This window comes from Anguilla anguilla, chromosome 2 (assembly GCF_013347855.1).
Source record: "Anguilla anguilla isolate fAngAng1 chromosome 2, fAngAng1.pri, whole genome shotgun sequence".
Taxonomy (NCBI): Eukaryota; Metazoa; Chordata; class Actinopteri; order Anguilliformes; family Anguillidae; genus Anguilla; species Anguilla anguilla.
Window position 1 is genome coordinate 13,390,141 of NC_049202.1, and position 23,568 is coordinate 13,413,708.

The 23,568-nt window shown below is 47.0% G+C and overlaps 1 protein-coding gene across 2 annotated transcripts; it reads left to right on the forward strand.

The window, feature by feature from the left end:
- Positions 1–1,059: 1,059 nt before the first annotated feature.
- On the forward strand, positions 1,060–22,928 carry heatr1 (HEAT repeat containing 1). Of its 2 annotated transcripts, none has more exons than XM_035404974.1 (45): positions 1,060–1,124; positions 2,199–2,356; positions 2,611–2,827; positions 3,130–3,271; positions 3,613–3,714; positions 3,827–3,967; positions 4,148–4,359; positions 4,715–4,845; positions 5,085–5,193; positions 5,326–5,436; positions 5,526–5,643; positions 5,736–5,843; positions 6,093–6,188; positions 6,369–6,457; positions 6,775–6,986; positions 7,419–7,540; positions 7,666–7,863; positions 8,150–8,336; positions 8,660–8,808; positions 9,336–9,528; positions 9,717–9,889; positions 10,423–10,587; positions 11,169–11,411; positions 11,585–11,716; positions 11,821–11,924; positions 12,022–12,168; positions 12,451–12,569; positions 12,704–12,825; positions 13,246–13,374; positions 13,465–13,695; positions 13,935–14,064; positions 14,398–14,570; positions 15,116–15,168; positions 15,325–15,448; positions 15,835–15,975; positions 16,109–16,419; positions 17,063–17,213; positions 17,566–17,724; positions 18,685–18,819; positions 19,107–19,211; positions 19,692–19,860; positions 20,529–20,683; positions 20,952–21,110; positions 21,850–21,958; positions 22,377–22,928. In XM_035404974.1, the coding sequence occupies exons 2-45, from the start codon at positions 2,215–2,217 to the stop codon at positions 22,463–22,465; spliced, it is 6,507 nt and encodes a 2,168-aa protein (XP_035260865.1). In that variant the 5' UTR covers positions 1,060–1,124; positions 2,199–2,214; the 3' UTR covers positions 22,466–22,928. The 2 variants fall into 2 exon arrangements, with proteins under 2 accessions (XP_035260865.1, XP_035260864.1); XM_035404973.1 differs by having other exon boundaries at positions 1,070–1,133.
- The last annotated feature ends 640 nt before the right edge of the window (positions 22,929–23,568 follow it).

Below are 23,568 nucleotides of genomic sequence, written 5' to 3' on the forward strand. Positions count from 1 at the left end.
GCGTAAACGATAATTAATACAACTAGAGATTCAAGTAAAATAAAATAAAATAGTAATAATAGTATTTTGAAAGTGCACTGTAAACTAACTATAAAATAAATGAATGCGTTTTTTTATTGTCTCTCAGGCTATGGCAGTCAGAAATGTTTTGTGCTGCCAGAGTCATGCATCTCCCTTCCTACGAGAATGGGAATTTTCTTATCATCAGGAAGATTTAAGAAATTTTGGTATATCTGTGGGATTTTATTCTGCCTCGCCGTCTCTTGGTCGACACTCTGATGATAGCCTTTCCTCTTTGGGAAGCCAAATCTGTCTGTGGCGGCTGATCTCTACGGCCAAATTACTCACTGAGCCTGTACACGTTTTGTATTTTTGGATGGATGGAGTTACTTTCAAAGAGTGTTGGTAGGCTATTTGTTAAATAAATGGCACCAGAACCGGAAACTTTGCAGAAAGTTTTTGGACAATAAGTTATATATTCAAATTAAAAGAAATTAATCAGGTTTGCAACGTGTAGGCCTACAAAATTACAGAATTGTGCGAAATAGCTTTAAAAAATACATAGCGTAACAAAATGTTGTTAAACGTTTCGAAAATGTAATTTTTCAAAAAATAATTAAATTAATTAATGTTACATAAGCAAATAAAATACAGCACTCGGCCAGTATTATATTAGCATAAAACAAAAATATTTTAAAGCACCTAATACCCAATGGAACAATGCAATAAATAGGCCAATATAGGGTTTTAGTACACATGATAATGGTGCAAAACTCCAAGTAATAAAGGAAGGCACTTAAACGTTTAATAAAAAATTTTTAACATTTTACGATCGCGGCCCGTTGCTTGGCTGATGACATGCATTTCTAAGTACCCACTTGGTACCTGTACTTGATACAAATACAGCGAAGTGTACTGTGGCTGGCAGGACCATAGCGCATGAGTGGGGTTCAGTTGACAGTTTTCACGCAGAGTACACTTTCCAGCCTATAGGTGACGCGCTAATTCAATTGAAACGCTACTGTTATTCTTGCTTCCGAGCATAGACTGTATGACGTTACTGTTTCCGGGTCGATTGCACATGTGCGAATGGGAGAGAGCCGAAAGAGCTGAAGTGAAGTGAGGTACTGCATGTGGGTTTGTTTTGTTTTGTTATTTGCTTTACATTAGCTACTTGGTGTAACATTTACCGGTTAAGAGTTATACTGTATTATTAATATTTAAGAGTAAATGATTATCGCGTCCTGTTGTCATACTACTTCCCTTGATGTGAAATGCGAGATGCGAACATTAAATAGCCTGTAAAACGTGTTGGCTAACTTTGCTGTATTGTGGTAACTCCACCGTGGTTGCTCCTGTGTGCGTCTCAGTAGTGAATGTATATGTTCTTTCAGGTAATGGAACATGAGATCAGTAGGAATGTGAGGCAGTCGGGCTTGGTTTTGCCAATTCTGGAGTGATGCTTAGCTTTCGTTAAGCACATTAGTGAGCTAGCTAGCTAACTTAGTGACATAACGTTAATTGCTAGTCTACCACCTGGTAACAGTGCTGTGGCTGATTCTCTAGTTTGTTCTGCCTTCACTTATTTAGTATTACTCTCCAAATTGTAGGAGTAAAGCTTGATCCAGTTAGGAAGCATGGCTAAATAAAGTCGTATGGTATCTTGTGGGAGGTGATGCGGGAGTATGCGGTGCCGGTGTGGCTACTGTGACCTTCGACACGCACTAGAACGGTTTTGCAGCTGAGTGTAATGCGGTCGAGATGAGGATCAGCACCTCCAAGTCTGTGGCCATGGTCCTCTATCCGAAGAAGAACGCTTGTCCCCTTCAAGAGAGGGGGGTGCAACTGTCCCACCTTGTGGTCTTATTCTCGAGTAAAAAAGGAAGCGGGAGATCGTCCGCAGTCCAGGTGCAGCAACCGCAGTAATGCGGGCAGTGTATCCGACGGTGTTGGTGAGCCAAAAGGCAAAGAGATTATATACTCCGGCTGGCCTGGGATTGCCTTGGGATCCCCTGGGTTGAGTTGGAGGAAGTCACTGGGGAGAGGGACGTCTGGGCTGCTCTGCTTGTCCTGTTGCCACCACGAACTATGCGATTAGAAAATGAATGGATGGGCTCAATGAAATCTGCTGAGCTTGGATTGTCAGCTGCGGTTTCTGTTGGTTGAGTAGTGCTCTCTTTATTTAATTGTTCCAACAGAAACCTTCTTCCAGAAATGACATCTCTAGCTCACCAGCTGAAGCGGCTGGCTTTGCCGCAGAATGATTCAAGCCTATTCGCCAGGAAGGAGGTGGCCTCTCTCCTCTTTGACCCAAAGGAGGCTGCTAGTATCGACAGGGACACTTTTTTCGCCTTAGGTAAGCAACAGCTTGTTTGACAGAAATTCAAGGATATTTGACTACATTCCAATATATTCTTCAGTCTAAAGTGAAAATCATTATGTAATAAATGTTGTAGAAATGTTTTCCTGCAAACCACACATCTCAATCTCAAACTGTTAATATTTTTGTTTTCTAGTAAGTTTTCAAGAGATTGTAACTTTTGATCATTCCTTGATCACTAACTTCTACTATCCTGGTCCTCCATTTGTCCCTTGCTTTTACATATGCAGGTTGTACAGGGCTGGAGGAGCTTTTGGGAATCGAACCCCTGTTCGAAGAGTTTCAAGAGACCCTCTTCAGCCCGGCTTCCAAGACTCTCGAGCGCAGCGTCCAGACCAAAGAGGTCAACCAGAAGCTGGATGCGGGAATCTCCCTGTTTCTCACCCGCTTGTCCCCGTACTTCCTGCTGAAGCCAGCGCAGAAGTGCTTAGAATGGCTGGTTCACAGGTAGCATTCTTTTCCCATCGTTCTTTCCCGTAAGAAAGAAACCCACTGAAATTGTTTCTCCTGCTAACACAATGCAGGGTTTTTTTTGACTCCATAGTCAGAATTGAGGGTCGGTTCATATCGTAAAACAAAAAATTGTTAATTTTCAGTAAAGTGCAATACTATTGGGAACAGAGGCTGATTTTTTTCCCACTCAGGAAGAAATCGGTTTTCTTCCATCTTTGATTGAGACATGCTTGTTTGCTTAATTCCCAGTCATTTAGAAACATTAACATCACGTTGTTGCTGTTTGCATTTTCTAGGTTCCACATCCATCTGTATAACATGGACAGTCTGATTGCGTGTGTCTTACCGTATCATGAAACCAAGGTGTTTGTTAGAGTCATTCAGCTTCTGAAAATCAGTGACCCAACACACCGGTGGAACTGGCTACACGGACTACAGGTGAGATTTTTTTAGCCTGATTAATCTGCATGCATCCATTTTATTTATGAACAGTTTTGAGTGATCAAATTGCTATGCTGAACTTTTTATTAAAGTAGTTTTTAGGCTCATATGTCATGTTACTAGTGGGCAGCAGTGTTGTGTAGTGGGCAAGAGTCTGGTCTTGAAACTCAGAATTTAAAGACCCAGGTCGGAGGCACTGTCAGTGTATCCTTTGAGCACCAGTCAATCTTTATTTATAAATGGATGTCATGCAAATAAAAATGCAAGTGGCCTAATCTAACCTCCACTGCTAGGCGTATAATGAAAATGCCTTTATTTAATGGCTGTGTGATGTACAGGCACCGGGGGTACCCCTGGCACGAGGAACGCTCATCACGCACTGTTACAAAGACCTGAGCTTCATGGACTTCATCTGCACGATGGTCACCAAGTCAGTCAAGGTACACTGCGCTCTGCTGGGCCCTACCCAGATTCTCCTTCCTCTGGCCTGGTGCCCTGGGATGGTTTATGATATACTGTTATTTTGACTATTCTTTCCGGTATGTTCTCCAGGCATATGCTGGATCCTCTGGAAACTGCGCTCAGCTTAGAGTCGCTTTCTCCTTCTACGCTTCCACCATCGTTCCCGCTTTGGAAGCTGTGGAAAAGGTGACGGACACCTTGATAGCCAAACTGCTGCCTTATGTTCAAAAGGTAAGAAGCATGTTGTTCTCAGATAATGGAATTAACGAAGAAAAGTTCAGACATTTAACGATAAGTTAAAGTATAGTTTGCTGAGGTGTTTTTTGTGTGGTGAATGCTGAACTTAGCGTGTGTTTTTTTTTTTTTTTGTGAATAAAAATGAGACATTTGCGTCTGAAAATGTGTTTTCAGGGGTTGAAGTCGTCCCTCGCTGATTACAAGGCCGCCACCTACATGGTGTTGTGCCAGCTGGCAGTGAAGGTGGTGATGGAGGCTCAGCTGGTCAACACGCTCGCTGTGCAGATCGCCAAGTCTCTGTCCAAGGCCCCCGCGCTGCCCAGAGAGGGCCTGGGCTGCCTCATCATCCTGCTGCAGAACCAGAAGGTCGAGTCTGTGGGGAAAAAGTGAGTCTGACGGAAATAAATGTCATCTTTTAACAAAATGAGATATTAGTACAGATTGTAAAAGTAAAGTCATCCCACTCAATTTAATTGTTTCAAGTGAAATTTGTTGGCTGCTGACCAGGTAAGTGCGCATCAGGTTGAAACTTTGTCTTTGTCACACAGTCCATTCTTTCACATGGGCACACAAACTTGTGAGCTGGATAGTTTTTTCCTTGTATTGTTTGCCTTTTGCCTGTGTACAGAGCTGTCCTTTAAATGTGCATTTTACATTTTTTGATACTGCAAAATTTGCCTTGTCCAAGCTCCAGCAATTGTTATTGTTGCACCTAGCGACTGATTGCTCTTCTTCACTTAGGCCCTATGGCCTCCTGTGTGCAGTCCCTGGCCTGGTCTCTGCACTCCAGGACACTGCATCCGTATATGACATCAGTCCCCTGCTCCGCTACCTGCTGCCCCATCTGATTCACTCTGTTGTCATTGGCTGTGGTGAGTATGACATTCTTAATTTTGACCAGTCGGTTCTTATCCTGTACTGACCAGATATATTTACAGATAATGTCTGCACTGTGGCTAAGTACTCTGTTTTGTGCAAGGCAAAAAATGAATAACCAAATATTAATAACTTGTTTTTATGCTTTAATGTGAAGTGATGCTAAGTAATGATCTTAATGTAAAGTTAACCCTGAAAAGACCACAGTTGAGCATGTTTCACTCATCTCTCCCAGGTGAGTCACTGGCTGCAGAGTCCACAGAATCTACAAACTTTGAGAGCCTTTTGGAGTCCGTCCTTCAGAATCTTGCCCTGCAGAACGGCCTGGATAACACAGTCGCAAAGTAATTTACTCTAATTACATGCTAACAGTTTTGTTCACGTTCGGGTTTTTTTTTAGTTTGTTTGTTTTGAGTTGGTTTATTGTATCCATGTTCAGGTGACACTTGTTCATTCAAACTTTTTTTCCTACACAGGTTGTTCTTGCAGGAATACCTTTCCCATGGCACCCAGAGTCAGCTCTCCGCTGACGAAATCTCTGACCTCAACCAGCGGCTGCTGCCGTTGGTCCGAGCATTTGAATCAAAGTAGGCCCCGCCCCTTCAATCATGGCACTTGTCCCACTGCGCACACAGGCGTTTAGCTTGATGTCGGTACTGTTTGGGCTGTGTTGCAGGTACCCCGGGGCCCTGGACGTCGTCCTGGAGGGTCACCTGAGCGACGTGTCCAACCCTGAGGAGCAGAATCTCTTCCACCAGTTCATTTCGCTGTCCATGAGCAGCGGGAAGTACAAGGTGCGCAGCAGCGCCCTCTGCCTTTGGGAGGAGTGTAAATGCTGGTCCTCCGGTCCTCCTAATTCTGCTGTTTTGTTGGTTTGTTTGTGTAGATTTTGGCGGGTTCTGACACCTCCCTGCTGCTCAGTCTGAACCACCCCCTGCCCTCGGTCAGGAGTATGGCTGTGGAACACCTGAAGGAGGTCCTCAGCACGGGACAGGTGTGAATCGCTGCGTTTGCGTGTACTTTTTCTCTCAAATGTGGGTTAATTGTGCTTGCTGACATGTGTTTGTGTGTATTGGTCTTCATAGTGCCAAGTGTGCTTGTGCTTGCCTGCATATCCATTTTGTGTATAGTTTTTTTTCTGTTTTTGGTGAGTGTGCGTGTGTGCATGTGTGTGTGCATGTGTGCGTGTGTGTGTGTGTGTGTGTGTGTTTTGTCCTCATATGCTCATATTTCTTTTTGGCAGGAGGGCTGTGACGAGGCCTTCCTGAAGGATGCTGTTCTGGAGCGTATGAAGGACGATGTGCCCGAGGTTGTGCAGGCTGCTCTGAAGGCTCTGGAGGTCAGTAGCAGGAGGGTCTATCTGTCCAAACCTAATTACACAAAAAGCAAAGAAGTAATTTTAGCAAGGCTTTGGCCCATTTGGTCTGTAAGGTTACTAAGGCGGGAAATGTGTTTGGATAAATCAAACAATCAGTTATTGTGACAGTGAGCATTTTTCTTTCTCACTGTTTATTTCCAGATGTATTGTGAACGTGTGGGGGCTGAAGACACTGTGTCCAGTTTGCTGTCCCTCCTCCAGCGCATTGATCTCTCTAGAGCAGGAAACTGGTGAGTGTGGGTTTCCCATATTTATGGTCCAATACATGAGTCCTGTGCTCAGACACATTACCCTGTTTTCCATATCTTCTTGGGTAATGAATTCACCCAAATGGATATTTTTCCCTCAGTTTCTCAAATAAGATCATGATTTTGTGAGTCACTTAAATGAGTGAAAGGTGCAGTCTATGAAGCAGTGTATTGCCTTGAATGAATTTAACTCGGAGTTAAGGATGGGCTGCATTGCTGTTCTGTTGAATTGAATCTTGTGGTCTGAGTCATGTACGCTTTACAAATGCTCGCGGTCGTCCCTGGTCATTGTGCCGCAGGTGTCCCGTCCTGACGGAAGCGGTCCGGGTTCTGGATAACACCCCTGTCCTGGAGGGGAACCCCTCCCTGAGGGCGAGGGCCGTGAGGGAGCTCCTGCCCTTCCTGGTCGTCACGGGAACCAGCGCCGACGCCCCGGAGCACCAGCTGGCCAGCTGTGTGGCCCAGACCTCCCTGCTCACCGGTCACCCGCTCACACAGGGCTGGGCTGAGGGTGAGCTCCCAGAATTGCATTCATACAGTGAATACATATGGGCCACTCACTTCTGTCATTGAGTGTATGAGTACTAAGTGCGGAGTGCTAAGAAGCTATGATGCTATTAGAAAAATGTATGGAAGCTATTTGGATAAGAATGCTTTGCAAAAAGCATGCAGTGTTTTCTGATGATCTCATGGGAAAATGCAGGCAGTTCTCATTGAAAGCTAGTTCATGTGATAATCCACATGCCTGTTAGTACAGAGACTTTTGCAGTACTTTATAGCAAGTATTTTTACGTTGTTACCATTATTTTACGTTGTTAACGTGACACAGCACTCTTCCAACCTGCCCCGCACATACAAATCTGGTCCTCAGATAGAGGGTGTCCCTGTTTACCCTGGTAAAGGAATTCTGGGTAACCGATTAAGTTTCATCTTTTTGCTTCAGTGCTGAAGGAGGTCTTGGAGAAGACACCCCCGCAGGACCTCATAGGAGTGGCCAACCAGCAACTCATCGCCACGATGACGAGCAACTTCTCCGCCATGGTGGGCTCCTTAAAGCGCAACATCGTAAGTGAATCCGGGTGGAAAGACGAGCGTAAGCTGTATGGACACTGCTATTGCTGCACATGGCTGGTGTATATCTGGTGTCTGTCTGCGGTGGGCGTGTCTCACTGTGCCGTTGTGTCTCTCAGCTTGAGGAGCTGGTGGAAGTCGCAGGGAGCCAGAGGAGCAGCCTCAGGGAGAGAGCAGCCTTCCTGGTCCTGACGTACACCCTGGTGCAGGGTCTGCCGGGCCTGCCCGAGACCCAGCACGTCCACACGGCCCAGAGGGTGTACGGCCTGCTGGAGCCGCACCTGCTGGAGCTCACCGTCCCACAGGGCCCCGAGCAGGTGAGCCAGACCCGAGGGCAGCCTTAAATTACAGAGGGACCAAGGGGCAAGGCCTTGGGGCTAACTCCATAGGCTAATTACTCCAGTTTAGTAGATATTTTTCACTGTCAGGTGTGAACTCTTGATGAACTGTCGTTTTTTGGAATCACTGCACTCTCTGCACTGGGAAAATAGTTTTGACTGGTTAATTATTTATTTTTCAAATACATTTTATTTACTATCTGTCTGTGAACAGTAAGATTAATTTCCTTTGTGTGTGTGTGTGTGTGTGTTCCTGTGTTTTTAGGAGGCATGGCAAGGGCAGGTCTGTGATGAGCAGTCGGCCCCCCTCTTCCCCCCGGCAGACCGGCTGGGGGAGTACCTGTACCAGCTCAGACTGGGGGAGAGCGGAGCGAGAGAGCACGCCGTGCTGCTGGTCCTGCTGCTCAGGCTCTACATCGTCCATCTCAAGTGCCCCGTGTCCACTTTCAAAGGTACCAGGGTTGCTAATGCATTCAGTCCCTCAGCCAAGCACTTACTGTAGCTGTTGGTTACATAAGTGTGACTTAGATTGACTGGTCAATTGACTGGTATGTTTTTCAGGTTGTGTCAGTATTTTTGAGTGAAATTGTGCAAATGGATATATTTATGGGAGTTTTGTGCTTTACATACAGTGAGATATAGATATAGTTGCAGTACAGGTATTATAACTGGCTGTGGGTTGGGAATGGCTGAGTATTATTTTCATGGTGGTTGATGGGGCAGACGGCTGAGTGCTGGCTGTGGGTGTGGCTGAATCCTTTGGCCTGTTCCTCAGGGCAGACCTGGTGGAACCCGGAGAAGCTGGACACGGCCACCTGCTGCTACCTCCGCCTGCTGTGCCAGCTGTTTGACGTCATCATCACCGGGGCCAGCCAGGGGCCACTTTCCCTCAGCTTCAGGGCCCTCATGCAGCTCCTGATGCAGGTACCTGCCTCATTCAGGGCGTCGCTGGAAATACTGCTGCTGGCAGCCCTGCCGGGCAGTGCCCAAACTGCAGTAGCTCTGCCCAGAGAGGGAGGGTTTCAGTTGGCAAGGTTACGCCTCGTTAAGCAAGACTGACTCATTCGGACTGTGGGACATCTGTAGTGTGGCTGCCCCAGCTGCATAGCTGCAGTGACTGCCCTGGCTCTGTGCCTACGGCTACAATTTGGCTGTTTCAATTTTGGAGAAAAGATATTGGGAGTAAAGAGATTACAGTCAAAGCCAGTTGTAGAGGGAAGATGGTCTAAACTTTGTGGTCATAGGTCGCCAGCACATGTGAGGTTATCATGACAGGTGTGCCAGCAGCTGTAGGCTGGTATGTTGTAGGTCAATTTGTGGCTTGCAGATGGCTGTCATTCTTACAAATGGCTGTTATCTTCCCATTAACTACCTAATTCAACATCGTCTGAATGTGTGCTGTTGGGTGTGTGTAACCTGCGGCCATAACGGTGCTCTTCCGACCATTTCAGGTCCACCTCAGTGAGCCCTCCGAGCTCTTCAAGTTCCTGTCGCTGCTGTGGGGCTACAGCAGTAACCTGGGTGACCAGCTGGACTGCAGGGTGAGCGCAGTCATGCAGACGCAGGCCCTGTACGTGGGCCGCGCCCTCCTGTCTGCGCAGACCGCCAAGACGCTCAGGACCCTGGCGTCGGACTCCTCTCCAGGTAACCCCGCCCACACTTCCTCTGCCGGGGAGGAAGTCCAAACAGGCGAGTCTCACACAGGCAGAATTAGTTGGTTTAGATTAGAACACATCAACATCCCTGTGGGGAAGTGTTTCTTTTAGCATACATTCCACATTTACAAGCAGACGTTCATGCAAAGGACTGTGGGTGCTGTCCCCTCTCCGCAGTGGTGCCGTCCCTGTTGGCATGTCTGAGCTCCCCGGTGCGGGAGGTCAGGCGGGCAGCGGTGGTCACCCTCCAGGTCCTATCAGGAGCAGACGGCTCTCCCTTTCACCCAATCACTGAGAGGCTGCTGCAGAGCACCGAGGAGCTCATCTCTGATCCCTCCCACATCAGCCAGGTACATCCAGCTCCTTTCTGTCCTGTTTTACTGTTTCCAGCTAAACCATTCTGGGGCTGATTTTAATGTTGGATTTATTTTTGTACACACTGCTCCAAGCACAGGACTACAGAAAGACCTGAAAAAATGAAAGATTTTAAAAAAATATTCCTAGTGTGTGATGTGTATCTTATAAGTGAGATCACGGTTGTGTGTAATGCGTGAGAAAAGTATTTGGTTTCACTAACCAATGTGGTGATGTGGTAAAACAAATGTGTCTAATTTGAGGAATGAACCTGCAAGTGCTGCCATGCATAAACATGTTTTATTTCCATTTAAATTAGGTTTTAGTCTACTCTCCTTTTCTCACAGAAAAAAATCCAGTTTTAATGAGAAAGACACCCTCATCCGTAATGCGTGGAGCAAGGTAGCTTTTGCTTTCTGAAACAGACCTTGGATTAGTAGCCTGAGAGTGATTTTATAAATGCTCAGAGGAGGCTGATCCCAGGTCAGCTGAGCAGGAGGTAAGCGTTGCTCTGGCGTCTCTTCCGCAGGCCCTGGGCCAGCTGTACGAGGAGGCTGTGGCAGGGAAGGGGAAAGCTCCGGGGAAGAAGCTGCTGGCAGCCATGGAGGTGCTGCTGCAGGGTGTCCAGTCCCCAGATTGCCCGTCCTACACCGCCAAGGTCCTGATGAGGGTGCTGCGGGACGTCAACGGAGAGGTGCGTATTCAAACAGAATAATAATGATGATAATGCATTACCCATAATAAATACAATTTAATTATTAATAACATAGCCCAGTTCTAAGAGAAAATATCATGTGATACACATATAATTAAATGTTTTATCATGGTCGGGATTGGTTAGAGTTTGGTCAAATGGATCCCAACCATGGAAGGACATTTAAAATACTAAGCTTTGGCATCTTTGGTCTGGACCACGGGAGCCCAGCCCTGTTCCTGGAGATCCACCTATAGGTTTCAATCCTAATTTGCCACACTTGATTCTACTAATTAGCACCTCAACAAGATCTCTTGGTGTTGAACAAAGTGAGCTTAGTTATGGTTGGAGTGAAAACATACAGGATGGTCGATCCCCAGGAACAGGCTTGGGCAGCCTTGGTCTAGACAGATCAGGCTTCTATTATTGTTTCTCAGGTGGGGTTACCGTTTTTGTGATTAAGATTGGTTACACGGTAGCATCTTAAAGCATTTCACTGTGAAGGGGGGTGATAGACGCCCCTTGCAGCTCTGTGCAGCCCCCACCCGCATGATGCTTCACCATCCTTTCTCCCTTCCCAGCCTGTGCTGGTCGGTGTACTGCCAGCGGTGGAGCGTCTGCTGGACCAGTGCGGCCCGGAGCCCCCCCATCTCCTGAAGGACGAGGCCCTCCTGCTGCAGCTCCTGCTGGGGAAGTACAACCAGCAGGGGGCGCCCCTCCTGACCAGCAACCAGAGCAGCCTGGACCTCTTCATCAGAGCCCTGGGCACCGCCTCACAGTCCTACCCCGGCCTGCCCAGTGTCCAGATCATCGCTCTGGAGCAGGTGGGGCATCACATGACCCCTCACTAACACTTCATTGCATTGTTGCCATGGTGTTTGTAGGTTTGACAGTGTTTCCATATGCTCTAAATTGCTCTGAAAAAGGTGGGCTGCCAGATTAATTGACTGCAATGAGTTTGCTGGTCTTAACGGTCTAGTTCGATGCCTGTCCGTAGATCACCAAGCCCTTCTTTGGAGCCCTGGGGGATGAGAAGATCCAGCAGAGGATTCTGGGAGTGATGTTCGATTTGATGGTGGACTGCAAGAACCTCGCATGCACCCAGACCGTGAGCAGCATCTTCAAAGCGGTAAGACACTTCCTCAAATTGGCGTGGTCTTGTACTTCCTTTGAAAGTGAAGGCTTTTGCAGGGGGTTTTTAACGATATCACCTGCCTTTTTTTGTGGATGCAGATTGCCGTGGACGGAGAGCTGGTGGCCAATGAGCTGATGCCCCCGGACAAGCCCAAGGTGTCCGGGACCGTACAGCAGGCACGCCGGAGCAAGATGATCCAGAGGTGATTGGCTGAACCGGGAGCAGGGGCGTGGCTTTGGTATGGTTTGGGGCGTGCCGGGCGCTTGATGGCTCTGTGCTTCTGTGTTTTGTTTTTTCAGGAAGACCCAGAGCTCTGCTGCAGGTCCGCCAGAAGAGGGCGCCGTGTTCTGGCAGAGAGCAACATTCATCCTGGAGCTACTGCAGCACAAGAAGAAGCTGAAGAGGCCGCAGATTCTGGTGCCGGCCCTCTTCAACCTCCTCTCCAGGTACACTGCTCCTGCCAGATAGCTGCTCTGGACCCGCCTCTTGTGCTGGGAATGTTTGTTATCATGGAGTCAGGCCAAAGTACACTGAGAAACCTGCAGTTACTGAAATCCAATGTGATGGGTCAGTGAAGCCTTATGAAGCCCAGAGTGGGTGGAGCTACAGTGTGCTGTCCTTAGCCAGTTTAAGTACGTTGATTTCCTTAGCCAAGCAGCATACTCTGTGTATATTATTGAGGTGGTGATAGCACCAGGTGGCTAACGCACTTCTCGCTTGGCTTCCAGGAGTCTGGAGCTGTCCACAGGGGAGCATGGGAACATGGAGTACACCAAGCAGCTCATCCTCAGCTGCCTGCTCAACGTATGCCAAAAGCTGTCCCCCGACGGGGGGCCCATCAGCCAGGGTGAGGACCCGACCCCTTTTAGCCATTTAACATGCGCAGATATCATCAGAGTGGAAGGGGATACACACTTCATATAGGTCCCATTAAACTGGAGTCTCCATTTTGTTTGAGTGACCTTCTCTCCCCCCCTCCAGATGTGCTGGAGGAGGACAAGTTTAATGTGGAGCTGGTGGTCCAGTGCGTGAGAGTCTCAGACATGCCCCAGACCCACCACCACGCCCTGCTTCTGCTGGGGGCTGTCGCCAGCATCTTCCCTGTGAGTGCCCCTCTCCTCACTCTGCTCCCCTTCCCACTGCAACACAGTTCATACCCAGCATGGCGCCCTCTAGTGCTCAGGGCCTCAAACTGCCTCAATGTCCTTTCGGGGAAGAGAGATTGAAGTGGAGGCTGTGTGATTAGTGAAAATCTTTTTCCATTTAACACCCTCAAATGTTATTCTTCTATGATTTTTGTTCTTTCCACTGAACATATTGAATGAGTTTTTTGTTCTTACAGTTATTAAACGGCAGCACTGTGCTGTGAAATTTGAAGAGCACTTATGCGTAATGTTTGAAGACCAGTGCGATAGTCAGTATGAATGTGTTTGACTTGTCACAGTCTGGGGAGGGCCTTTCATTATTTTGGTTGTATAAACGCTGCTGGCTCTTTTAAATGCTTTCCTGTCCCTGCACTGCAGGAGAAGGTCCTTCACAACATCATGCCCATCTTCACCTTCATGGGAGCCAACATCATGAGGCTGGACGACACCTACAGCTTCCAGGTCATCAACCGCACCGTCCAGACGGTCATCCCGGCCCTGATAAAGGTGGGTGAGCGGCCCTGTGCAGGTGCGGTCCTCCTGACCGGGTTTCGCAGTTCTCTCGGGTCTGACCGTTCTGCCCCCCTTGCACCACAGGCTCACGAGGATGGGACGTCCCAGGCCGGGGATCGCGTGGAGGGCGTGGTGGCCAGGATCGTGCACGTGTTCGTGGACGCCCTGCCCCACGTTCCGGAGCACCGCCGCGTGCCCATCCTGTCCCAGCTGGTGGGCACCCTGGGGCCGGAGCGCTTCCTGTGGGTGCTGCTCATCCTGCTGTTCAAGCAGCACGTCACCCAGCCCGCTTCCGAAAGTGCCGACACAGAGAAGGTAATACTATTCCCATGGCAACAGGGTTTAATGCAGCCTGAATCACTCACAGACCTCTTTTACACAAACAGCATCTGAGCACGGTCTGTCTTCTGGTCTCTGAAGTGCTTTTGAGCTGCCTGGTTTGGGGCATGTGGAAATCAGAACAAGATGGAGACTGAAACCACGATTCTCCTCCTTTAAACTATTTTCTCCATGTGTATTTTGCCTGAAAAAGTAAACCGCTTCCTGTTTTTCAGGACGCTGCTTTGGAGAGGGATGTAGAGTTCTGGATATCGGTGTGCTGTGAGTTTGAGGTAGAGGATCAGCTCACTTCTCTGGTCAAGATCCTGCAATACCTGGCAACCCTTCCTCAGGACAAGGAAGAAGGTAAGTTAGAGGGGGAATTATCCATGACTTGAAGCACACAGTCGCCTCCATGTACTCACATTTCATTCTTGTTATGGCAATGACATTTTTACTGTAAGTCTTACAAAGAACGCATGGTAATACATCGTAATTGAGCACTATACAATTTGACAATATTAAATTATTGTTACAAAGAAACATAGAGTCTCTAGAAATATAGAGTCTCTGTTTTTCCAGTGGAAAATTTTCTTTTTAAAAATTTCAATTATTTCTTTCAGTTCAAACTACTGTTACGTGAGAATGAGCCAGTTATGCTTTCCAAGCTTTCGTAAGGTTTGAAACTCGCATTTGCAGGTCCGGAGAAGAGGAAGACCCTTCGAAGGGGAGTCAAGAAGGAGGAGAAGGAGGGGACTGAGGCGTTGCTCTTCAACGTGGAAGCGCACAGCGGGAAGGAGCTTCGGCACTTCAAGTTCCTCTCCATTTCCTTCATGGCCCGGCTTCTGGCCTCCAGCAGCTTTGTGGGGAAGGTGGGTCTGAGTGGGAGAAATATGTGATGAGCAGAAATAAATAGGCCTCATCGTCCATTAGCCCTTTAAGGTGCGAGATCGCAAATACGTGATTAAATGTTCTTAACATTCTAATGCTGATGCCACTGTCACTACTGGCAACCGAGTTCTAGAACACTGACATAGAATGCTGAAAAAACATTTAGAAAAAACCTAAGCTTCAATGGGTTAAACGTGGAAATTCTCCTTAAACTCTTCAGCTAATAATATAAAAATGGCCACACGTAGATGAACAACCAAAACATGCTGGCAGTGGGCTCATTATTACTCACCTAGATCTTAGTCAAAGCTGATTTTGAAGAACTAGATTTTCCTGACCAGTGTTATGTTCAGTTTGCAAGTTGATGAAAGCCTGTGGCCATGGCTGTGTGCAACCAGTTGAGTTCACTACTTGAGCCAGTTCTTTACTGTTATTGAGAAGCTTAATAAAAAAAAAAGCTGAGTGTTGTAGAGCTGTGTCCCCTTTCCAAAAGCCATATTCTACAGCAATGTCTTGTGTATTCCAGGTTGCTGATGGTAGTGATGTCATGCAAGAGGCTGTGCAGGGTCTAGAGCAAAGGTAAGCTCTTACTTTCTAATGCAATAATTTACGTCTCATCCCAGCTTGGAGATGAAAAGGGACAAGACATCACTTCAGTCTGTCTTTGCAATTTAGTAAGAAGATGTAAGAAATAATGAGTATTTTGAATGATCTGGAGTTGTTGTGTCTCTCTAGCCTCCTAGAGGAGATCTTGGGCTACATCAACAGTGTAGCTCGCTGCGTGGAGGAGAATGCTGACAAACCCACCGCCAAGTTTTGGAGGGCCCTGCTCAACAAGTCCTATGATGTTCTGGACAAGGTATGATCACCCCTTGCTCTCTGGGGCATGCTTCCTTATGTTAACGAAACAAATAACGCCAGCTACATTAACTGAAATCTGTGGTACCCACTGAGCTCCTGCTCTTCTTGGGGTTTAGTAGATTTCTGCATTGTAATTTCATAATACATTTCCATGTTCCATAGGGTATTGTTGCATTGTGATGTCATAATGTTTCCATGTTCCACTGGGGATTCATGCATTGTGATGTCATAATACATTTCCATGTTCCATAAGATATTGTTGTATTGTGATGTCATAATGTTTCCATGTTTCATTGGAGATTTCTGCATTGTGATGTCAATACATTTCCATGTTCCATAGGATATTGCTGCATTATGATGTCATGTTCCCATTTCCATGTTCAGGTGAATGCTCTGCTGCCCACTGACACCTTTATCACGGTGATGAGAGGACTTATGGGCAACAGGCTGCCTTCCATTCGACGCAAGGCCATGGAGCTGCTGAACAACAAGCTGCAGCAGAAGACCGTGTGGGAGGAGGAACAGGTGAGTGGGCGGAGCCTCAAAGGATCAGGCATGCCATTGGCACGCGTTCATCTTACAGTTCTGTACAGTGAAAAGGAAGAGGTAGCATGATCCCAGCAAGATCAAGGACTGAGCATCGATGCCCCCCGTGCAGGTGAAGGTGTTGCTTGCGCTGATCGGGGACCTGCTGGTCATCGTGGGCGGTGGGCGGGGCCAGGCCATGGAGACGGAGACGGAGACGGAGGAGGAGCAGACCATCAACCGTCAGACCGCCCTCTACAGCCTCAAGCTGCTGTGCCGCAGTTTCGGCGCCGGCCACCAGGAGGCATTCGTGCCGGTGCTGAGCCGGGCGGTGGAGCTGGTCACGTCGCCCGGCGAGGAGAGGAACGTGATGGGCAGCGCCCTCCTCTGCATCGCTGAGGTCACCAGCGCGCTGAAGGCCCTGGCCATCCCGCAGCTGCCCAGGTAAAACGCACAGAAAGGCCTGACCCAGGTCGGGCTCACACACCCCTCTCACATCCTTCAGTCCTCAGACTTAGAACAAATACATTCGAGGACAGTACCATGGGCTCATTTTGACAGAGGTACAGAGATTCTGGATCAAAATCCTCTTTCTGTTGTGATGAATATGGTTTGGAAAGGGGTTGAAAGAAATGTTGCCGTGACAGAATTCATTTTCATAAATATGAATACTTATTTTAATTTGGCTTGAGGGCAGTAATAAAACCTGCTCTATATGGTTCCTCGAATTCGGAGCCTTTAAAGGGCTTGAAAAGCCGTTGAATTTGTGTTGCAGCCAAGTGTGGTACCAATGACGTACATTTCCTAGAAAATATTCAGGTTCTCAGAGCTGCGAGAGTGGCAGTGAAGTTGAGTCACTGTGTTCAGGTTGTTTGCAAGTGGATAACAGTGCAGCTGATGGCTTTCTCCTTGATTTCTCACTGATTTCTCTCTGCTTTATCTCCACTTTCTCTCTACTTTGTCCCTCCTTTCTCCCTGATTTCTCTCTGCTTTCTCCCTGCTTTCTGCCTACTTTTTCTCTCCTTCCTCGCTCTTTTATCTCTACTTTCTCCCCGATTTCTCACTGATTTCCCTCTGCTTCCTTTAGACTGATGCCTGCAGTACTGCTGACTCTGAGAGAGCGCAAAGAGCTTCTGTCCAATGAGATCTACCTCCTGAGCGCAGTCACTGCCCTGCAGCGAGTGACTGACACCCTGCCCCATTTCATCAGCCCCTACCTGCAGGACACAGTGCTGCAGGTGAGTCCTGCCACTGCTCATTCTACTGGCTTTCAAATAGTTACTACAAATGTAGTTCATTAAAATTGCTAAACGATGGAGCATCTTAATTATTTTTTTTTTAATGAACTGCATTCTTTTTTCTTTTTTTTTTTTTAACTTTAACCCGGTATCTTGGTGCATCTAAATGTATTTTTTATTTGTTTCTAGTTTGATGCTTTACTGTGGTTGGCTCATGTAAGCACTAGCACTGTGTGTTGAATGACCCAATTCTGCATGATGATGATGATGATGATGATGATGATGCAGAATACTGGGGCTTCATATATGGAATGACTAGTTTAACTGAACTCCCTCTCTGTGTCACGCCCAGGTGGCCCATCTGACCCGCGTGGCCGAGCGGGGGACCTCGTCCCCACAGCTGGGGGTGCGTCTGGCCTCCCTCAGGGCCACCCTCGCTACCAAGGTGCCCCCGCGGGTCCTGTTGCCCACCGTCACCAAGTGCTACAGCCAGGTGGTCAGCTCCCAGCAGGTAGGTGTCCTGGGCACTGTTTCTCCGGCTGATATCAGCTCAGGAGCAAACGGACAGGCCGTCACTGTCCTCCGACGTGCGTGATGTTGAACCAGCTGCTTCTTCTCACATCGGTCCGCTTAACACACGGACATGAACATCTACAGGCTTCACGTACAGCTTCAGCAGAGGTGGGCAGTCCAGGTTCAGGAAGTAAAAGTCTTCCCCAGTATTTAGTACCAAACACCTGGATTTGCTCATTAGCACAATTCTTCTAATTGGTGAAAATGGCTGGCTGGTTTTCTACCTCTGAGCTGAAAAGTGGCAGCATGATACATGGCCTTGACTTGAATCCCTATAACTGTACAGAGAAAAGCGTGTTATGCAAGGCTGTGAATATTATCCCAGGAAAGTGGCCATATTGCCTTCCAAATTAATGTACAAACCCTTTCAAGGTTAAGTTTTTATTTGACATTCTATCTAACCAGAAATAACAGCAAAAAGTTACAAGTTAACTGCAACATCACCGAAGCCCTGGTTCACTTGACCTTTAATTTATAAGGAAGACAGCTGCCTCATTGGCCAGACCAAGAGTGTCGGTCCTATTTGGTTGACAGGCTACAGGAAGCACAGGTTATAAAGCTATAAATTATATATAATTGCTATGAAGCAATAGTGAAACCCTGGATGATATTTTGCGATTATGCTAAATTTGCCGGCCTTAAAATTTTAAATTCTTGTGGCCGCGAGGCAAAAAGCCCTTTAATTTGGCCATGTTGTGGTCACCTATTAAAGTTTTTTTTTAAATCCTGTCAAGACGGGAATTTTCCCTCGTTGGGGAATTTGCAAATCACTGCTTCGACATTAAGCAGTTTTGGTTAATGTTTTCCATTTCTTGACACATTTCTCAAGTACATTGCACCAGTTTGATGCATTTTGTGTTTATTTTCGTTTTTTTTCTCCTTTTTCCTGTTGCCGCAGAGTCGACTGGGGCCTCTGATGGGCATCCTGAACGAGCACATTAGTCACATGGAGAAGGATCAGCTGACATCCCACCAATCAGAGCTCACGTCCTTCTTCCTCACTGCCCTGGACTACAGAGCCCAACATGCCCAGGTACAGTCTCGTATCCATGGGGCACATCATATATAATATTATGATTTGTAAAAATGGATACAGCGCTCTTGAAGCAGTGCATCTCATTTTCTCTGTATTCTCCGGAGCAAGAACCTTGCAAATACACAAGAAAATCTGATTGTTAAAATTGTGGTTAGTATCACGATATCTGCACTGTCTTTTGGAGCTATTCATTTAGATTACTTTTTACTGAAATGGGGTATCATATATGAAGATGTTCCTGTCCTGGTAAAGTATTTTTTTTTTTTTTTTTTTTGGTTTTGCAGGGTAGCCTGGAAAAGACAAACGAGACGGAAGGCTGCATCATCGACTGCCTGCTGGCCATGGTGATGAAGCTGTCCGAGGTCACCTTTAGGCCCCTCTTCTTCAAGGTGCGCTTCTTATTGCTCCAGTACTGCCTTTCACCTCCACAGTAATGCACACAAGGCCTTGTTGTCCTTTCTCAGTAGATCATTGGAGCCCCTTTGCCTTTGGTTAAACATGTGGTTTCAAGCCATCAGAACCTGTTACCCCATTAATGAGCCAAGGCATTTAATGTGACCCCCACCCTTTATGGAGCTACAACTTGACATGTTCAGATATGGAATTAATATGCATTTTAAACACAAGAATAAATGCATGTAGCAAGTGCAGTGCATGTAACAACTGCAATATTTGATACGATTGTTGCTATATACTGTACATGTATCCAGTGAGTTGTTTTTCCAATATATATATATCTCTTAACGAATCTCAAACCATCCCTTGAACCTCTTTGGTTCAGACCCATGGTTTGTAAGCCTGTGGAATAAAGCTTTTGTGTTTGAGGGCTCTGTAGCATCAGCATGACCTGGTGTGTTGTCACCGTTTAGCTGTTTGACTGGTGTAAGACGGAAGGGGCGCCCAGGGACCGAATACTGACCTTCTACCGCCTGGCCAACTGCATCGCTGACAGGCTCAAGGGGCTCTTCGTCCTCTTTGCTGGCCACCTGGTCAAGCCCTTTGCTGACCTCCTCAACCAGACCAACGTCACCAAAACGGGTGAGTATCCAAATGCTGTGGTTATTCGTGTCACTTCAGTCTTGCACGCTGAAAGATAAAATCTTCACACTTTATTTTATTGCCTTCCCATGGTTGCATATGTATATATTATGCAACCATGGGAAGGCAATAAAACATATTTGCAAGAGTTTGAATACCCATTTGGAATTCCCTCTCTGAGAACCCCAGAGTAGCCAGATTCTGATATTCCCAGACATGCACTATACAGCTTTTCGTGTAACCTGGATTTACAATGCAAAACATAGTCAAAAACATGCACTTGACTGGCTGACTGGGTCAGCTGTCCCCTGGGTTGGGGAATGAGACGGGCTTGTCCCTCTCTTTGCCCATGGCTCTAGGACCGTATGTAACCATGTGGAGGCGCTGTTATATGCAAGCTATTGCACAGAAGGGAGAGCGCTGTCCAACAATGCCCAATGCCTTGTTTGCTGTTTATTTGGAGCTCAGTGTTCCACCATATTCAGTCACACTCGTGATTGGCTGGTTTTGTAAGGTGGTAAAGCTGTAACTCTGTGGTATCTGTGCACACAGTGTAAGCTAAGTCCATAGCAAGAGGAACAACATAACAGCATGGAAGTTATGGGACCCTGTACTTTAGATACTTATTATTTCTCCTGTAATGGCTTTCTCTCTCCCTCTCTCTGCAGACAAACCCTTCTTTGGCTCTGAGGAGAATGTGGAGAAGAGTTGCCTGCTGCTGCAGTACCTCCTGGACTGCCTCCACAAGATCTTCCTGTACGACACGCAGCGTTTCATCAGCAAGGACAGAGCAGACACCCTCATGAACCCGCTCGTCGACCAGGTCAGATTCCCACCACCAGAAAATATACGTTTTTTGAAATGGATAACAGCCTATGCAGCGTCGCTAGCAATGCAAGGAACCGAGCTGTGGATTAGATTTGCTCATTTTATGGAAGGGGCAGGTTGAGGGCATCACAAACCCCTTGCCTTGCACTGATTCACTTCCTGCAGTATTGGGACGTGATTGGTGGGCAGAACCCTTATGGGCGAGGGGAGGAAGCGTGTAGGCAGCTGATTGGCTCTGTAACGTCCGTCACCTGTGTCCACAGCTGGAGAACACGCTCGGAGGGGAGGAGGCCTACCAAACCAGGATCACAAAGCACCTGGTTCCCTGCATTGGCCACTTCTCCGTCGCTATGGGAGACGACTCCCAGTGGAAGCCCCTGAACTACCAGGTCTTGCTCAAGACACGGCACAGCTCTCCTAAGGTAAAACTCGCTGGGGGGGTGGCGGGTGGGGGTCCCTGGGGGGGGGGGGTAACTGACTGACAGACAGACAGACATTTGGCCTGGAGCAACAATGAGGGAGAGCTGAGGCAGAGACCGACGGAGACAGATGCGCAGAAGCTGCTGCAGTTGGATCATATCCCAGGACATGAGCCAGGGTTGTAACTCTTTTTCTGCTGCGAACCCTGGGGGGTCCTGTGTGGAGTACATTGCTGACCTGCCTCCTCTTTGATGGTGGAGACTTCACCATGGAGGCCATTTTGACATTCACCCCATAAAAGGAATATCATTTATAGTTCAACTTTATGAGCGTGTGTAAAATTGGATAGTGTCTTTATAGAACCTCGCTTTGGTTTTTTTAATTACAAGTGACATAGTCTGATGCCAGCAAATGGCCTTTGAAATCCAGACATGACTCAGGTTCCCAGCTGCTAGGAACCGAGGGAGTTGGAGCAGTGGTTTGCTTTGCTATTTTATCTCAGTCCAGTAGCCTGGATTCTGCTCAGCTGGAAGGGGTGTGTTTTAATGTTTGGCGACAGCAGAAGTTTGCTCTGGCTTAATATGTTGCTAAACGTTGCGCTGACCCCAAGTGTTGTTTGCTTAGAGGTTTTGGTTAAAGTAAGAAGGTCACTGTCAGTGGCGTGATGTCCATTTGAGCTGAAGGTGACCCCCCCCCCCCCTCTCCCTCTCCCCTCTCTCTCTCTCTCCTTCCCGTGCCCAGGTGCGTTTCTCTGCCCTGCTCATACTGCTGGAGCTGGCCTCGAAGCTGAAGGAGAACTACATGGTGCTGCTTCCTGAAACCATCCCCTTCCTGGCTGAGCTAATGGAGGGTGAGTCCACCGTCGCACTCGCCAGCGAGGTGCACTTAGGACTGTGTGCACACTGCGGTTTTCGCCGACGTCACGCGAGGGCGTGCTCTTTAGGTTTGCGAAACCACCAATGATATGCTTTGCCCCCTTCTCCTAATGTAAATTACAGTTATTTTCTCTTCCTTCATCCAAATGAAGACAAAATAAATGTGTGTGTGTGTGTGTGAGCGTGTATAAGGGAGAGAGTGAGATTGAGAGTTCTAAGTCGTATTCCTTAATCACTACCCCCCACCCCCCACCCCCTTTGTACCATATAAGCTGTGTGTGGTTTCATAACTATCGCACCGTCAAGTGTCCACACGCTTCTGTTGTACCGCAGTCACAAATGGAAAGCTATTGAATGTGACATGAGGCCTGACCTGCTTGCTTTATATTCCAGACGAGTGTGAGGAAGTGGAGCACCAGGTTCAGAAGGTCATCCACGAGATGGAGGTCATCCTGGGAGAGCCACTGCAGAGCTACTTCTAAGAACCACCCTCTTGGGACGTCCCGTAGAGATCGCCCCTTCTAGGATCCTGGCCCCCCTGTGATGGGGGGGGGGGGCGGGGGCGGGGGCGGGCGGGCGGGCATGTGCTCTCCCTGTCAGTAAACTTACAGTTTACTGATTAATCTGTGTTATTCTGAAATGTGTGTATCAGACTGAAAACTGGTGTCAAACGCTCTGTGGAGTGACAGGCGAGGTGACCTTTGCTCAGACATGCAGCTTAATGCGTCATCATTGTATAGGAACTGCGTTGGCTGTTCTTGGATTTAACAATATAGAACATCTATGGGGTGTGGGAGGGGGAATGGCAAGTGGAAACAAATTGACTTTAATAAATGGTCTTCTATTTTTTGTAGCTGTTTCAAAAGTGATATTTTATCATACCACGTGTTCGTTTTCAAATGCTCATTTTCTGTATGTAATGCAATTAAAAGTCTACACAAACAATTCTTTGTCACATGCATTCATGTTTTATTAAAGTGGGTGCGTTGGGCAAAATGGTTCTGTAAACTGGAAAAAACTGGAGTTTTAATCATCAGTCAAGACTTGTTTTCTCTTACCCTTGAAGAGCCACTGGGAAAATGTTTCATTTAACCAATTCAGTTGAGTATAAATGAAAACCTGCACAACATGCTTCAGTCCAAGATCACCACTGATTTTGTGTTACATTTAAGAATTAATATTACTCCATTTCATCATCAAGAAATTCAGTATTATTATTCTTGACATTGTCAGATGGTAAACACAATTAACTCTGGTTTACCTATCTTGTGTAAGCAGGAGTTGATTGTTGCATTAACTCACTTTTCAGATTTTCAAGGCATAAACATCTGTGACTGCAATTGAATTGTAAAAGTATTGTCATTAATAATTACTCTAGTATTCACTTTCATATTCAGACAGTTCTCACTGGTCATAAAATCTAATTCTGAATCATGGTGAACTAATCTGGAAAATATGTTAATGTGTGCATTGTACCTACCCAACATGTGTATGTGTTGATGCAGTGTAAAGATATGAACTTACGAAATACATGTATTTTAGCTCTAAATGATACCTGGAAAATAACCAGTCCTACAGACTCGTT